Genomic DNA, 19,248 nt, shown 5'->3' on the forward strand with positions numbered 1-19,248 from the left:
CACAACAATCGCTGTTCGCAATTATTTCTTTCATTATTAAAATATTTATTAAGTTTATTATAGTAACGCCTGAGTCAACGGTGATAGTGAGCGCGTTACACAACAATCGCTGTTCGCAACTATATTATTTAATTATTAAAATATTCAACAAGTTTACTACAGTGACGCCAGAGTTAACGGTGACATAGTGAGCGTGTTACACAACAATCGCTCTAGGAGGAACCCCCGAGTGACTCATCCATAGCGGTGCTGCCTTTAATGGACATGACTTCTTGAGCAAGCCGGACATCGCGTGCTTCCGCAAAGCAGGAGTTACAAATACGGATGTACGGTACCGCTACACGAGTCACAAACAAGGATCTACGGTGACGATAACAGAACGATATCATTTGTATCCAGCAGACGTATGTAATTTTTTGGACGATTTAGACAATGGGTGATTATTATTAAATATATAGTGAAGTTCATGATAAAATCGTACGTTTTCACATTGTAAAAACATTTTTATTTATGTTCAAATAAAAGTAGCGAACACTAAGTTCACTGAAAATATTTTGATTCCTGCTATTAATATTTTTACATTCACAAACAAGACATTCAGCGTGTCGATCACATGAGCTGCTAGAGCAGCGGAACTTGAAGAGAGCGGAAGTAAAGTTGCGTCCGTTACAGTGTTGGTGTCGGGGGCGACCAGTGCCTCATCTCCACTCTATTCTGCCGACTCTTCATATATTTGCCGCTATGATGGATACATATATAAATTTTATACCCAAAGTTGATCGTTCAAATACAAATCGATTGTTCAAATGCAAATCTAATATCCTACAGAATTATTCAAATTTAAAATTTAATACCTGACTCAATCATGCGAAGCAAGAAATAGCAAATTAGAGTAAGATCGATGGTTACGAGATAGTAATTAGTGAAGGCTCCTGTTAAATAGAAATTAAAAGTTTTGTGAGTAAACAATATATCTAGAAAATATTTTCGCTTACAACTAGAGTACGTGCATGCTTGTAACCTCCTACATTAATGGATATATAGTTACAACGAATAAAGCGCAGCTTATTCAATAAGCCTGCTCATCAGGCTTCGATATACCATGGCTAAGCGTCGAATAAAGTCGCATACAATACCCCACATCATAGCAGTCTGAGTTCAAGTCATTCGTGACTGAGATGATTTGATGAAATTTAATGATCGTCTTATTAACGCTTATCAAATGTTAATTAAAATCGTTCAATTATTTCATAAATAAGACTAACTTTCCCCAAACACAATTTCGTACAAACACACGCTACAGAATTGTTTTCAAGTATTCTGATTGAATCACAGTCGCGATTATTACGGTATTCGGAAATGGCTCACGACGCGGAAGGTAGCATGCCTTACTAATAAGCTGCGCATTTCATCATCGTACGGCCCTGACCCATGCAGGAAGACGGAGCCTCGCAACGCACACAACCTCCCCGGCATACGTCCAACACTCGACTGCACGTCGGCAGAACACGCGGCGGTCGCCACATGCGCACTGCAGGTGCGCATGACAAGGTCACGGCACTAACCATGCTATTTTGAACTTCGTCATTGCGACGAGTGAAAAAATGGTGCAATGTTTTCACTCATCGTGACCAGACGGGAGTAATGAACTTGAGATTACTAACTGAACACGTTAACTGAAGTTAATTATGAAGAAAGCACCAATAAAGCAGACACAGATGATGAGAAAAACGAAAAAAAATCATCGTTCTTTGCGATTTAATACGAGATTTTAAAAAAATTTTACAGCAAAAAGACTAGAAAAATTAAATGAGACTTCCGACCGCATTTTTAGATTAGTCGTAAACGTGAGTTGAAGAAGAGTTGGCAAGTTGCACTTGTTAACATCTATAGTACTGTACTAAAATACCAACATCCGAACTCCCAACGCCTTCATCCGAACTCCCAATATCTTCATGCGAACTTAAATACCTTCATACAACCTCCAATATCTTCGGGTAAAATCAAGCGCAATCAGGAAAACTCCAGCAAATTCATGCTAATTTTGACACCTTCATTCGCAATTCAAAGCTTTGATTAGTTTTTCTTCAACACCCCGACTTCCTTCCCAACACCTCCATTTGAACTTTCATGTGACATCCAAAACCATAAATCATACTCCACCACCTCCCCACTTCCACCCACATTCCACGATTTCCACCAACATCATTTAAATTTTCATACGAACTCCAACACCCGCATCAGAATTTTCATCTTAGCTCCACCTCCTTCATTCGTATTCTAACATCATCTAAACTTTCATACGAACTCCAAAATCCGCAGCAAAACTTTCACCGTAACTCCAACATCTCAATGAACTCGACCGTCTTCATCCATCACGGCGTTCGGACAGTATAAGGTCGTAGGCGGCGCAGGAATAGCTTGGGTATCGAGGGCGCACTGCGCGATCGCGGGGCACTGCGCTGGCCCGGGGTGTTGTGTCTTGTACATAATGAATAATGCGAATAATAGTGATATATACTTATATTAGTTGCGGAATACAAGAATAATGCGATATTAGTTGCGGAATACAAGAATAATGCGATATTAGTTATTAGCAGTAAGCCTCATACAGTGTTTCGTGAACCTAAACTACTTTGGTTAGAATTTGATAAGTGCATATCTGGTAATTCATGTAAGAAAATTAATGTTTTTGTTCTAATTTTTTCCTTCAGTGCCAAACTGCCAATAGGTTTGAAATCATTAAATTTAAAACAATTAGATGAAACTTCCTGAATAATAGTAATACTTGTTTTCGACATCTGTTTCGCTAGTTTTCAGTAGTTTTTATTGAGTTTAAAATACATAGTTAAATAGAAATTTTATTGCTCGTATGCGGGAAGCAAACTACGTGGAATTAGCAGCTTCGGCAAAATATATAAAGTTAGCGTTTCAAAGCACTAAGCGATAATTAAGTTTCTTCCTACCACAAATTCAATCTCGTTCATAGCATCGCAAATCAAGATGGCAGTTCATTGCAAGACACGACCTTTGGCATGAAAACAATGTCAGCGGAATCTGCAACAAGCTCAGTGACAGACGCACAGCAGCCAAAAATAAGATACGCTCGGCAATAAAACTGACGATGAGCTTAAGATTTGTAGGTCACGGACTCATACTTGGGAACTGACTGCATCAACAAAACTTATTTCAATATTCTGTGCCGTCCAAGTCGAACAAGAAATAACTGAGTTACCGTAGTATAAGTACGATCATTATTTGCAAGCCATCCCAGGGACAAGTAAAAAACAATTACCGTAATGGAAGTAAGGATGTCAGTCGTCATCACGGCTGACGGAATTCATTAGTACGGCTGACGGAATTCATTTGTACGGCTGACGGAATTCATTAGTACGGCAGACGGAATTCATTGGTACGGCTGACGGAATTCATTAGTACGGCTAACGGAATTCATTGCTACGGCTGACGGAATTCATTGGTACGGCGGACGGAATTCATTAGTACGGCTGACGGAATTCATTGGTACGGCTGATGGAATTCATTGCTACGGCTGACGGAATTCATTAGTACGGCTGACGGAATTCATTAGTCCGGCTGACGAAATTCATTGTCGGATATTCAACACAATAAACGCTGTTGTTACGTATGTGAAGAAGACATATTTTAGGAAGAATTAAAACATTTTGTTCTGTGATGGTTGTTAGGTCAGCAGGTAAATCGAAATTATTTAGTTTATCCAATTAAAACAAGATAGCAATAGAATTTAGCCACCTTATTTACACTTGAGCAATCAACGATAGCAATACAAATATTCGAGCAATAATAAGCAATCTATTAAAAAAACATGAGTAAAGACGTTGGCTGAAGACGAAAGTTCAACGCCGTCCGTCATTCAGTATTGGAAAAAAATTATCAGAATGCAACATGTAACTAATGCTCGATTAAAACTAACACAAAATGCAATATAATCTGACACGCGTTCGATATTATTGATATAATATTCCTATCAATAAATTATAATGATATATAGATTACAATGCAAAATTTTGCAACTCGCGAAATGGAACTATGACGAATTTAACTATTAATCGTGACGGACAACGAACGCGCACCAAGTAATTCCATTACATCAGTAATGTAAACCTCTTGTAATGGAAGCTTCAACGTAAGAAGAGGCGCATGCAGAAGATGCGTAACACTTCGCAAGGCACCCTAGTCCACAATTTTTTAGAAATTTAAATCATCAACTTCTTCCCTTCAATTACAATGCCCATTTTACGTATCCAGTTATTCAAAAAAAAAAAAATCGTAGACTTTTCGACACTTCAGTTACAATCACCCTTTTACGGATCGAGTTATTCGAAAATCATTGACTTGTCGACACTTCACTTTCATTTTTTAACGAAACCACTTCTTCTTAAATTGTTGACTTCTCGGTCTTTCAGTTGCGCCGATCTTCTTACAATCTATGTTTAGTTTAGAAGAGTTAAGTTGATCAGGATTGATTGCTCAAGATGATAAAAAACTTTCCCGATGATGACTTCAGAATGATTATTTAAATGCACTGTGAAGCTACGCTTAAATTAAAATGTTTGGACACTTGAATTGAAGCGTCATTTGCAAAGAGCTGGCAACATATGAATGTATAGCAGCTCTGGCCAGACAATTGCAGCCCATTGGGCAGGCAAAATATCGTTAAAATATTTATGAAAAATTAAATTTATCGCTAAAGAAATGTATACATTACCACTACGCACATCTGCTGCACTGCCTATATGAATTACTTACTAACTCACCGGACAGACACATCAATATCAGAAGCTCATTATACGACTATGAGCCTCATCATAGGATGAGGCTCAGTATTCAAAGACAGCAATGAACCGGGAAATATTTAATAATCTCACAGGAATTATTAGTTCAAGAACTATTGATCTGTTTAGTTAACTTGATATTGTATAAAGGTACTACTCAGCATCAATTTAGGCGTACTGTCACACACAAGCCTAACAACACTTTTAATAACAAGAGATTTTCACAATCTAGGTAAGAACAGCGTTGTATTAACGAGTGAAAATCCAGCAACTTGAAGAAAAAATATGAAGCAGTTCTCATTGTGAAAAACTGTTTTGAGATTAAGCCACCAACGGGAATCCACATTAAGCGTTTGCATCGGCAGGCAGAATGACTTCCTGTTCTGTCAGATCCTGTTTAACTCGATTTCTAACAGTTTGAGCAGGCGCTAGAAAGTCAACAGGGATGGTTAGAAAAAAAACTTCATTTCTACAGGAACAGCAACCATTTTCAAAGGTATTAGAATAGAAGAGAAATGTCGGCACTGAAGAAATAGGCCCATGGCCTGTGGCCGATTCTTGAACTTTTCGTGACTTGATTCACAAGGGATCCGGTCTTTGTAACCCGATCTCTTTCCATAACTGACGATTGATTGAGATAGCTGCTGGACTTATTGCCTGGTCCGTAATTTGCTGGGCATTTTAAGACTGTACATATGCTCCTGCATAGCTTCGTCCAGTCTGTTCTTGAAGGCGTTCATACTCGGAGCGTCAATGATGCTATCAGGGAGGCTGTTCCACATGTCGGTGACTCGAAGCGAGAAGAAATGTTGTCGCATGGATGTGTTACAACGCAGTTTTTTTTAGTTTATAGCCGTGGCCCCTGGCGTTGGTTCTTGTTTCAAATTCTAGTAATCCTTCTGGGACCTTGTATAAGCCATGAGTATACTTGTATACTTCAATGAGGTCCCCACGCAGACGTCGATAACGGAGGCTTGGAGGCTTCATAATCTTTAATCTTTCTTCATAAGGCTTGCCTTTTAATCCCGGAATTATCCTTGTTGCACGTCTTTGAACACTCTCGACAAAATTTTTTCCTTTTCTAGTTTTGATGACCACACTTACATCTGATAAAGAACGTTCCTGTCCTGAGCTTGACTCAAATATTACTAGATCACTTTCAAACGCTAAAAAGAAGTAAAGTATATAAATACAAAAGAAATTGAATGGTATTAACAGACCTGTTGTAATGCGGCCTCTTTCTCCTCAGTGACACCATCCTTCTCCATCTTGCTGCGGGCGGCGGCCTGCTGCTGACACTCCGAGTAGGTTACGTCGCCGGCCTGCACGCGCGTTGACTGACTCGACGACCCGGACGCTGACTCGAAGCAGTTGTTATCCGTTGTAACCTAACGAACCAACATAATGCAGTGCTAATAATTAATTCAATAATATTCAATGATCTTATTATTATAAAATGAAGTCAGTTGCATCTACAAACAAGGTTCAAAGTTATTAATTAATTTAAAGATATAATTTCAAGCCTTAATAATGGAGCAAATTGTGTTAACGAAGATAAATAATTCAAAATTATTGATTAACCTACCAATGGTAATTAATAGTATCATGTTTATATAATGAAGCAATCTGCGTCAAGGAACAAACAAAATTCAACTTTGTTAATTAATTATACAGCATTAACAACATTAATTACTTTTATTCTTAAATAATTATGCGAAAAAGGATTTAACTTCTGATCTCTACATATACGAGACTAAATTTATTGGCTAAATTTAATGCATCCGTCGATAAAATGTCAAAAAGTCTGAAGTAATTCAATACGAAGATAATTTCAGTTTAAGAAAAAAAGCTGCAGAATACATCAAAGTAACCCATGGAAGTAAGATTCGGGATTACTGAATAATTTTTTGCACGAGGTTACTTGATATATAAATGAAAGCGGCATACAGAAGTACTCGCAATTAGGGTCCGGATAACGAAATGGTGAAAATAATAATGAATTAGTAATTTGCATTGTTTGAAGACAAATTTATCTTCGTAATCTTGGGCTACAGGATTAATCGGGTATTATAAGGTTAGAATCAGCCAATAAAAGTGTTAAATTAACAATAAAAAATTAATTTACAATAGAAATCATTAATTAACAATAAAGAAGAATAAAGTTCAGAAAAAGCCGGCTTACATTCGGCATTTGATTAGATAAATACCGCGAAGATTGATGCTATAGACAAACATTTTAGACACATTATCGATGCTATGGCCGAAACTTTAGAACTCAATTCGCTGTATATAGGTAAATTCGAATTCACTATAAACCTTACACATGCATGCTGCGTGTACAAAACTTTAGTGCTTTAATTCCCTTTTAAAAATTTCAGGAAGAGTGAATAATTTTGAATTTTTCCATTTTTTCTGTCTAAGTTTGTGACAACTAAGAAATCCCTCTAATTTTTACATAAAATGGTATTTTTCACCCACGAAATTTCGATACTCCCATAAAATAGTTTAGAGAACAATACTTTTAATAGCTCGGCATGCCAACGGAGAAATCTCCTCATTTATAAATGAAATAATACTTTACCCACGTAATTCAACCTTTCTTCTCCACGAAATTATACCTCTCCTTAACAAAATATTTAAATGCGCTCAAGAAATTTTAGAGAATACTATCTCTTCTTTCATAACTCAACGCGAGAACGGAGAAAACTCTGATTTATACAGGAAATAAAATCTTTCACCTACGAAATCCAGCCTTTCTTTTCAACGAAACTATAACTTCTTCCACAAAATAAAACTATTCCTTCCCTGGATTATACATTTCACCCACGAAATATTATCTTCCAGTTATTCTAAAAAATTAATAGAATAAAACGTCTCTTTTATAGCTCTCTATCTGATCTACACAGAAAAATCTACTTATCTGCCACAAAAAACCATCATTCAATACATATACAAAATAATGTAAGGCAATAATACCTTTCTTTTAGAGCTCGACATGACAACCAATAAATCTCTGATCTATACAGGAAAATCTACCTTTGTGCCACAAAGCACCATCATTAAATACTCCCCAAAAATAATGTAAGACAATAATACCTTTCTTTTAGAGCTCGACATGACAACAAATAAATCTCTGATCTATACAGGAAAATCTACCTTTGTGCCACAAAGCACCATCATTAAATACTACCCAAAAATAATGTAAGGCAATAATACCTTTCTTTTAGAGCTGGACGTGACTTTCTTCTGCTCGAAGGTGGTGACCCCGGCGCCGTTGATGCCAGAGGAGGAGCCCAGCTGGTCAAGCTGCGGTTGGTCGCAGTCAGCCAGAAGTCCTTCGGAGTCCTGCAGCAGCAGCTCTCCCGGGTCCTTGAATTCTATAAGTTGGTTCTCGTCGAACTGGTCATTTTGAAGCGCAAATTTATCTTTACTCAAGCCAAATTCAGCAAGTTTTTCAGATGAACCGAAATTCTTAAAATTTGACTGAAGAGCATTTATGGATTTGGATTCGACAGACTTGGATGAAGAGGAGGAGATATTTGAAGATTTCAGAGCCGTTGTGGACTGAGATGCTTTCAGATTTGACGAACTTAAAGCAGATTGGCTCGAGGACTGTATTTTGGACTGGCTAGACGACTGGACTGAGCTGGAGGCTTGCTGGATGTTTGATGAGCAGCTGAAGGCGCTGTTACTCTGGAAAAATTAATTTATGTTAATAAAGACAAAGAGACGACATCGTATTTAGAGCGAATTTACACTGGAACCAAAGCAAAAAAGCCATTATCGATACAATAGCGATTGGCTGTTCCGTAAAAAATTGTTGTTGGGAAAGAGTTAATTGCTAAAATTTTTTCATCTTTTTATTTTCAATTTAGAATTTAGACGAAGTGTACACCTTTTTTTAATAGTTATCAACCCGCAATGTCTCCTTGTGAGTACATTATCGTACCTTTTTATGTTAACTCTAAACTGTGATAAGTTCATAAAATTATGGCCGTTAACTGTAAAAATATTTAAATTAATGTTCATCATAATTGTCAATAAACAATAATTATTCTTTTATATTTCTACTTAGGTTAACACAAATTTTCCAGCGTGAACTGAAGAGACTGGGGCCATCTTTTCCGTTTCACTAAATTCGAATTGGAACTTTAAGTTCAACATAAAGACTAGGAAATCAGTTCTAATTATTTACAAACTATTTTTGCGTCGATAAATTACAAAGCAGGAGATGCGTGCAATAGAAAAGTTCGGAATAATCGCGTTTTACGTCACAAAATAAACGAAAAATGAAAGAAAGGAGGAAGAAAAACTTCACTCACCACGCACGGCTACATCCAACGGTTCGCTAAGATGAAATTTCAAAGTTAGAATTTGCATTAATTATAAAAATTATTTCACAGTATGAGTTCAGAAAAATTGTGATGGTGTGTGGGAGACAACCGGAACGGAAAATCCTGTTAACCAAAATGGGCAAAACGATCAAGATTGAAGTTCAAGGACTGAAGTTACAAGCAAAAAGACAACATATTTCTATTCTTCTCCAATCTGCATCTGTTCAAATATGAAAACTATTAACGCGGGATGATTGCTAGAAAATGTCTAATAACGGTCAGTTTTCAATTAAATTTCAAGGTCAAGGTCTTGACCAAGGTTAGAAATAGTATCAATAAAATTTTTCGGTCACTGTCGTGAATTCGAATGTTGGACTATAAATGAGGCATTACAAGTCACTTGAACCACCCCACGTGCCTATACACTTATCTAACATTAGTCGCGAATCCCGTCAGTGAATTACGTGATCGGCGAAACCTGTGATCCTGGTGATCGTGAACCAAAACATGCTTGAAAGTCGCACCACCTATCGATGTCCAGAACCAGAGATACGAACTCAGTGCCCGGCGAGATACGAATGCCAAAATCAAAAGACGAAAGCGATGCCCTGAGCGCGAGGTGCTATTACACGATCACTGCACAAGCATCGCGCCGAAATGACGACGATGCAGGCACAGCTCGTGGCGAACTACACTGAGCGTCGAAGCTGCAACCCTTAAGGCGGCGATGACGTGAACCAATATGCGCTGCCAAGAGCTTTCTGGTAAGCTCACTATATCCCACGGAGCTGGCATGTCTTTCTTCCTTTCTTCAGTAACCACAGAGAAATAAAATACGCCTCTCTGATGAAGTGCTAATTATCTCTTAAGCTCTTCCTACTTGTTGCGTCGCGGAAAAATTGTTCTTATATTAGCGCATGATGCAATGGACGCTAAGGTTAAGGCCAGCGGCCAAGAATGTAGTTATGATGTACAACTATAAAATTTGTTTGTTAGTTAATCACAAAACCAAGAGAACATCCAATATGATTGTTTTATATCGATTCAAACTCGTGATCAATGTTGGCACCAATATGTTGAATGTTGAATAAATGTACCATTAATAGATACGATAATATCAAGATTTAACGAGTATTGTCAGAATTCAGAGGCTTATAGAATTTATGTATTTGTAGTCCTATAGACCACCCACCGAGGTCATCTCATCAATGCTGGACTTCATTTCAGACATGGAAGACTTGAGTTTGCTCAGATTGGACATAGAGACGGAGTGTTGCTGAAGCTGGTCTTGTGTCTGCTGCTGTTGACACGATGATGTGATTTGTTGACTCTGTTTCAGGAGTTGCTGCTGTTGATGAGTCTCTTGCGAGGTGCTGCTCGTGTGGTCGTTGTCCTGAGCCACCCGCACGTTGTCCTGAACACAAAAAACTCACTTTAAAATGGCACGCATTTTTACACTAGTAATACAATTAAAAGATAAGCACGAACTGCTGACAAAGAATACACTTTAAGACAGACGCGGCTGTAGAGAAGGAACACACTTTAATAAAAAATTAGATCAGTACTCACTGTAGTGAGTGACAGAGAGCGCATTTTCTCCTACATAAATCAGTCGATTTCAAAGTATTCGTAAAATTGTCGAAACCATGTGAAGTCACGGACGGACGGACGGATGGACATGACGAGCACAATAGCGCCTTTTTTCCATAAAGGTGAGAAAATTACACTTCACACAAACAACACACATAAAGAAAGGCACATATTGGATGCACCCACATACCCCATTTATATGAGGCCTAGCAGGACAATTATTTATCTTAAGGAATAAATAATAGCACAGTTCAACAAGTCATTAACACGCGAGTGATAATCCGGTAGACAACTAAAGCGACGCAAGAATACAGCAGTAAAGTGAAAACTAGAGACAATAAGGCAATTGGTTGTTATTGTGTCATGTAGGAGTAAATGAAAATAATGCAGAATATGATCAGCGACACTTCCTATGGTAATTTTGGCTCGTACATCAAGGAAGACAGCAGTTGCGATTAAAATAAAATTGAAGAAAGCTTAACATTTTGACATGTTCTTGAAATGTTCCAAAAAGAAAGACACAATAGAGGTCGAATGCATGACGAGCTGATTTTGAAACCGTACAAAACAACAGAATCAATGACACATCAAGTTGACCTTATTTAAAAGGTTAAATTAATTGAATAGTGATTTTTTCATTCTGTGCTTAACGATACCTCTGGTACATGTTTATAATACAGATTATGTTGAGATGAGTGAATGTTCAATAGAGATTCATATTTACTAAAAACCTTCACATTTACATTTAGTATAGCTTCTGATGCTTTAGAATCTTTTCCAAGCAGCATAACTATTTCCCGCAGCCCTCATCACCACATTTTCTGGGAATAATCAAGATTTATAGGCATACATGTGGCTTCATCTGGCGGCGCTAGGGGTGGTGCGCTGGCTGGCACGGTGTACCTGGCAAGTCATTTCCTGCAGTGGCGGCTCAGCAATCACCAGCACCGGGAATACCCCGAACAGGAACGAAAAAACGCAATCATAAATAAAGAGAACCCACAGCAGCGTTTGGCACCTCACGAGATTACCGCAAAAACCCAGCTCGTAAATAATGGCGACATTGATTTTAAGTGCGCGTCATTTAAGAAGTGAATCCAGTTTGTGTCAACTCTACTTCGAGCTCCTGATAAGATACTGCATCATTCAGCGATAGAATTAGCGGTACCAAAATGACGTGGCGCTGTTGTTATGAATGAATGCGCAATGAACTAAATACATCGCCCGGTTATGAGGTAGTATTGACGACAAAAATTTCTGGTAACTAATTTTGTAGAGGATGATAAGTAATGTGCATTTTAATAACATCTGCATAGAGCAATATATATATATATATATATTGTCTTCAGGCGTCATTCAACACAAATATCAATTGAATAATCTCACATTTTTTTCATAAGAGTAGGGCCAATTCCACTGACATTATCTTCAGGCATCATTTATCACTAATTTCAGATAATCAATTAATTCATTTTAAGGAACAAAACTCATTAGACGATCATCAAATTTCCTAAAGAGGCACAGTTTTCCGAAGAAGGCCTCGAACGCGCGTCGCAATATTTGACGGCAGCTTGCCAAGAGCAGGCGTCCGCATGCAGCACGCGGCGGTGCAACACAAGGTCGCCCGCGGGAGCTAGCAAAGGTCGATCTGATCGAGGCCGTAAGAATATTATAGTAGCTATATCATTAGCCTGCCAAAATTGCAAGTTAATTAAGAATTTTAAAGCAAGTTCAAAAAGTAAGCAGGTTCAACAAGCTCATTAATATCAACTAATAATACCTAATGAGTGAAATCAGATATGGGTACCTGAACAAATACTCGCTTCTATTAAGTTTATGACGTAGAAAATTAATTCTAAACTAGATATTTTATTAGGAACAGTCTATATTTTTTTAATTCGTGCTTTAATTTTATTATAATAATCAAACGATTTGAGGGTAGATAACAAACTAAACAAAATTATGTCAAATGTGACATCAATAGATTAAAGTTTAAGAGCCTTAGTTCTGTGACTGCATTCATTCCGACATGATTTCAATCGACACACTGATGCTGCATAGGATTGCATCTACAATAAAAATTCAATAAATCCGTTTCAGGGCAATTTCAAGCAATTTATGAATGTCATTTAATTTTTGATCGAAATGCTTACGGAAAAATAAAAATATTACGATAAATTAAAATTTGACGTCACGGGAAGCTTGTGGCCCCGAGAAGAAGTTCACTCATCGATCTGCTGGAGTTTGTGGGCAGCGACGCAAGCTATTTACGACACATGCGAACCTGCTCGGTCTACGTCATGAATCTGCATGAGGCACGAGAGCGAGATGACTTTATGATCGAGGTGAATAATGTGAACCCGAGCAATTAAAAATGGCTGCTTGAGATGATTCAAAGCATTGCTCTAATTGCCCAGTTTAATTCCCATTGATACTCAAACAATTTCGGGCATCAAAAGTTTTCAAGTGATTTCTACGATCTTGCCTCTCGTGAGTTATTTATGGTTACGATTATGACCACATATATAACAGAGCAGGAAATTTGAGCCGCGAGTGAGTTCAGTGCCAATTATCTGTGACTCAGTAGCGTCTAGAGGCGGGACATTGCACATGCAGCGGTGTGGCGGTAGCGTCAGCCTCACATATGGCCGTGAATTGCGCTGTTTAATAGTACCATTGACGTAAAAAATCGGTGCACTGCCTTGAGGTGTAGCGGTAGCGTCAGCCGCAAGAAGCTACAATGATGATGCACCAGCAGCGTTAGTGTCAGACGGCAGTGCGGTGCACTGCATGATGGTGCACCAGCAGCGTTAGTGTCAGATGGCAGGGCGCTGCACTGATGGTGCACCAGCAGCGTTAGTGTCAGATGGCAGAGCCCTGCACTGATGGTGCACCAGCAGCGTTAGTGTCAGATGGCAGAGCCCTGCACTTTTTTTTCATCACGGCTTTGCTTTCTCTGTTCGCGCGAGTCGTCACGTGCGGCCGGAAGGAATCTGCCAGCAATATGCGGTTGTCACCACACACTGGCCGTCTTCCCTGTTCAATTTCCGCGCAAAGCCCTCACATGCTTACGTGTGTGTCTAAGTTTATATTAAATGTAACAGGACATGATATTATATTTATGGATCAAATAGCATAAGATAATGTAATTCAAGGTTCGAAAGACAATATTATCATTTCTTAGTACTGCTTTCGCGAAAAAAAGCAGTGACGTGCTAACGAGTTTTGCACTCAAGCTTGGAACGATTCCATCCATTCTCATGTAAATGGTTGTTTCGATACCAATTTAAAAGCAGACACAAGAAAAATAATTATTTACAAGTTATGCAAGTATGTGCCTTTTCTAAACTTTCAAGTCCTCCTGAACCTCTGGAAATATGACCTTTAATCCGAGAAGAACGTTAGACTTAGCCAAAATAACGATGCATTTTGCCTTTATGTGGAGCAACCTGACCCAGTTTGAACCGGCAAAATGACGTATCAGTGCTACGAGCATAAAGTGTGTTAATATTTGCACAACATGACAAATTTTTTTCTGAGCGTCCAGTAAGAAGGAGCTCTACAACCGCGACAACAGACCCCAGGCCTGACCAGTTATAAGGAGCGATATTATATTACATACCTAATATATATTATACAATATTAGTAGCCCGTTATATTAGTATTCAGCGATATTCAGTCCCGACAAACAAGCTCAAGAGGGGCGTCGTCGTCGTACAAACACGTCTAGTGCATTAACATAATGCGAGGCTATCGCTTAGCAAGATCAAACACTCGCGAGTTGCGAGTGTTACAAACACTCCATGATAATTTTACGAGCCGGACTCAAACAATGAGTTTCGCGAGCACGAAATCCTATTAACGGTTTTATTGCAAGTGGATTATGGAAGTTGATGGAGCATTAGGCATGCATTAGTTCTTAGCAGTAATCCGAGGACCAAAGTATCAACGTTTATAGGGTCACAACCACTCAGTTCACCATCGGCGGGCATGAGTTAATGCAAATTCTAGAAGTTAGAAGCTATTATTGATATACATTAGCTGTGTCTGAGAAGAAGCAAGTTTCACACCTACACATAAGTTTTAAAGCACAGTTAAAATATTTGTTGTCAGTTCGAGAATTTTACTGATGGAGAGTTAAATTAGTTTTTAAAAACGATCATTAACCTAAAATAAGCAAAGGAACTCATTGCCGAATGCAATAAATGTATCTAGAAATATTAGCATAAATGAGAATTTTTACATATAGGTATTATTTATAATAATATATATTGAAAGCTTTTTCTGGACTTTCAGTTCCTTGCATGATAACCTAATGCATTGATTTAAAATCACACATTATAAAAAAAAACACTTGAAAGATCTTCCTAAGTCCCGGTATTATCAAGCACGGAAAATTTATCAGCGAACATTTATCTTCGATGATAAGGACAGTAATCGTGAAGTCAATTGCGCAACCGTAAACAAATGGCTTAGAATTCGGTCACATTATATCCTACGTAAACAAATATATACTCGTTTAAAAGAGAGACTGAGTTACTGTGACTAAAAAAAATCAAACATTCTTCAAGGTAAATATTGCATCAAAAAAAGTGGCAAATTTACGCTCATTAAATTGCAACTATCGATATTAACTTTGATCAGTACGGTAATACAGCGGATCTAAATTAGAATAGAATCAGCCTGATCATAAAAGTCTGCTTAAATGGACGATCAGTTTGTTGATTAATCATTCATACACGCTTTCACAGATATAGTCGACTCGCCGATTCATTCAACAACGTTAATATAACCAGTAAACCTATTCAAATTATTAAATTCAACAAAAATGCATGCGTCGAACGCATCACGCGCCTCAGGTGGTGTTGGACGTGCTTCAAGAAATTAGAAATTTATATTGGATTCACAGCAAAATTCTTTATTTGCATCACCAACTACCCCATCACATCAATATGCAGCGATGGCTTGCCGGACAGTCTGGTGTGACTACAGAATTACTTTTAGGCAAGATAGCGACAAGGAGGCCTGTTCTATTGCCCTTAGAAAACGCGCAGTATTTGATAGTTTTTTTAAAGAAAAAAAGGATCAAGTTATTTGAAAATACGGACAATGAGCAAATTTAACTTTGAAAATTGCTTCCATAGTTAGGGCCAAATTACAGGAAAATGCCCTCTTTGGGTAATTTTTCACATTTTCAAAGTAACGAAATAATTGTAGAGAGAAATGTTACATGGAATTAAAAAATAAAAAAAAGCGAGAAAGAAGAAATATGTAAAAACGTGAAAGGAAAACATGCATATTTTTGCATGTTAGATTAGGTACCAAGGCGACAACTTTTAGTAGCCGCTGCTTTATAAGATAAATTTAGGCCTCAAAACCTAAACTTTTAGCATCTTCAACTGCGTGCTCTAGCTTCGACATTTTTTTATGGAGTCAAGATGGACTTGAATTTATTACGATGAAGAGTTTTCTTTGGCTTACATGAGTAAACGTTAATAGTGTTCGCATCTCAGGATTAGAGATACAATGTTGGTCTACGTTGTATGTGTAATAGAGATAGAACGTAGATCTACAAAGTTTGTTCTTTAGATTTTCTATTATGGCTAGAGTAATACTATCGAACGACTATTATCAAAGGTTTGCAGGATTAACCTAATATTTTTATTTAACGTAATCTAGGAAAAGCTTGTAAGAAAGAATACTATTTAAAAAATAAATGTCCTAATAGAATATTCAGGATAAAGCCCGTTGTTTTATTCAACGTTATCCAGTTTGGGCTAGTAAGATAGAATATTATTGGAAAACTATTCATGAAATATTCAGGATTAGGCCAGTCTTTTTATTTAACGTAATCCAGAAAGAGCTTGTACGACTCGGTCTCGTCTGTTGCTAGTAGCGCTAGCAGCGACGTAGTGTAGGCGGCAGAAGAATAGGACACGCCTGACTAACTAGCTCGCCCCATACTTTATCCCGCGTGTGAGATTAGGCCTGCAGAGTAAAAAAAATGTACCCACAGTTGAAAGTGCAACCATGCATGTACCTTAAAATATATATATAATTTAAGATTTAGGCCATGGTGAGATTCTGCAACATGCCCTTGTGCCGCCTTTGTTGGATCTAAATCCTAAAACACAATGCTCAGTTTAAAAGACTCAACTTTCCATTTCTGTTCGCAACATAAATTCAAGTTACTATGATGTGTGATTGTTAAAGCTTGTTTCAAAATTTTGTGAAAGCCACGTTGAGTACCTTCACACTTGTTTTAAAAGAAATTCTTACCTCAGTGCACGTCATGATGCACGCGTCTTCCTTTCACTTCAAGGTAAATGACGAATTGGACGATTAAGTAAATTTTGCAAAAAATAATCAGAAATGACGCGTCTCGCTCGTCAAGCAGATCACGTTTTATTAATGCTCGGATACAAGGTGCAACTGAACTAAGTCTGGCAGATTTCACTCAACCCAACTGTACACTGGACTGTAAAGCACAATGTGATAATACCAGCGAAGTAGCTTGTATCAATAAGAACGTAAGTGAGTATGTTGAAGCATGAGTGGGGGGAACACGAGCAAAACTTTTGTTTTATAATGAATTTTTCTGTGGTGGCAGATTTGAAAATTTTAAATAAAATTACTTTATTACTGACTATGGAATAATGGCAATCAATATTACACGCACCGCATAAATTCCACAAAAATTAACGTATTGAATCGAATTTCTAGTAGAAGACGGACAAGCTATGCAATTTCTGAAATTATTTGGAATGAACGTAGGGAAAAAATTTAAACATTTATAAAAGGGAAGCCATAATGGTCATGACATTATTTCATGTGACCACATACGTTTTCGCGCGCCAAAAAATTTTTTCATAAGCATAAAATTATTCGGGTGGGATGTTTGTAATAGGTACTTTGGCGTATTAATTCACTCCAAGACTCCATATCAAACATTTTCATTCCAAACAAAATTCATGAATAAAATGAAAAACATTTTCATTTTAAACAGAGCCAAAATATAAAATGTTCAACACGGGAACAATATCGATAGAAAAGTTTTCGAGGCAGCAAGCAGCTTAGTTCTTGTGTCACTTTACAGTTCTGCACGCGATACAGTAAAGGCCGCGGAGCAACTGAGCGCTCTATGCTCCAGAAGAGATATTTTAAAGTGAGACAACCGTGCGTAGGTCGCACGTGGGCCGACGCTGGATAAACTCTTCCTCGTCTTGTGTGACTATCACTATACATGTCTGGAAGTATACATCACTATACATGACTAGAAGTCTTCTTCATCTTCCAAGAAAACGTCTCATGAGACAGGATGCTCGGTCCGCACAAGGCGGTGTGACCCATCCATGTTCCGGCGCACAGAAGATAACCGAAAATTATTCGAGAAAATATCTTGTAGTTGCGGAATATTTAACTGCTGCCTTAATTCGAACGCGTCCATTAAGCTTCTGACCTACAGGAGTTGTTCGAAGCAATTGGAATTTTCATCATAATATGTATGCCGCCTTAACGTAATTTTGCATAAGTTAAGTGGAAATACAATCAAAACGTCTGTACATTTGTATAAGACTCCGAATTTTAGTCTAAGATTAAAGACCGCATACATGAATCCTCGAGTTAAATTGTTTTACCGAAGTAATTTAGCGTTTTCGAACGATGGTTTTGCGTATCCTTTAAAGAAAGTCCCTTAAAATTAAGGTTTTAATCTTCCTCCGATTTTACCTAACACTTAGTTACAGCCAGCAACCATGATTACTTCTTTGCAAAAATGAATTTTTGATTTTTTCTCGCTCGAACCGAAACATTATTATGTAAGTATTGTAAGACATAAGACTCGCCAGTCTAAAGAATAATGATGAGGGGACGGAATTTTAACTTTGGTAATATAGATAAAACGAGAACTTAACTTCGAAGATAATGGCGCAAAAGTATAACTATATGAGCCACAGACATCAACATTAGAATTACTCCAATTGATGAGATTTATTCCATGATTCTATAAGTTAAGATCAATGAATTGTATAAAGTTAGAATGGATGAAATTGTTATATGATGAGTCGGTGAGGGCGTGGGCTGCAGGGCAGACGGTGAATAAGATGATTCTGGAACATCGCTGGGTCAAGTGACTCATGGCTGCATGATTAATGCCATGATTGGAGCATGCACTAATTTGACCATGCAATGATTGGACGGTGCAATTTTTTGACCATGCAATGATTGGACGGTGCAATTTTTTGACCATGCAATGATTGGACGGTGCAATTTTTTGACCATGCAATGATTGGACGGTGCAATTTTTTGACCATGCAATGATTGGACGGTGCAATTTTTTNACTGAAATACAAAAGACCAAGAGAATGAAAGCAAACAGAGATCAGTAGCTGCCGAAAAATTATTTTCTACTTTTGAGTCCACATGAAAAACGTGGTCTTTAAAAAATTTTTTTATACATTTTATTATATCATTGAAATGCATCATGCTGGAAAGAAAGACATGGTACCTTC

General features: G+C 37.7%; 1 protein-coding gene across 6 annotated transcripts in view; it reads right to left on the bottom strand.

The window, feature by feature from the left end:
- The window catches only part of LOC108676824 (NAD(+) hydrolase sarm1), a 93,042-nt gene that overhangs the window by 11,939 nt on the left and 61,855 nt on the right, over positions 1–19,248 (bottom strand). For all 6 annotated transcript variants that reach the window (XM_018164964.2, XM_018164965.2, XM_018164966.2 and 3 more), the window contains 3 exons: positions 10,341–10,562; positions 8,031–8,507; positions 6,035–6,202 (listed from right to left, as the gene is read on the bottom strand). In XM_018164964.2, the coding sequence (XP_018020453.1) occupies positions 6,035–6,202; positions 8,031–8,507; positions 10,341–10,562 (867 nt within the window). The remainder of the gene's footprint in view (positions 1–6,034; positions 6,203–8,030; positions 8,508–10,340; positions 10,563–19,248) is intronic.

This window comes from Hyalella azteca, unplaced genomic scaffold (genome assembly GCF_000764305.2).
Source record: "Hyalella azteca isolate HAZT.00-mixed unplaced genomic scaffold, Hazt_2.0.2 contig17687, whole genome shotgun sequence".
NCBI classification, from domain to species: Eukaryota; Metazoa; Arthropoda; class Malacostraca; order Amphipoda; family Hyalellidae; genus Hyalella; species Hyalella azteca.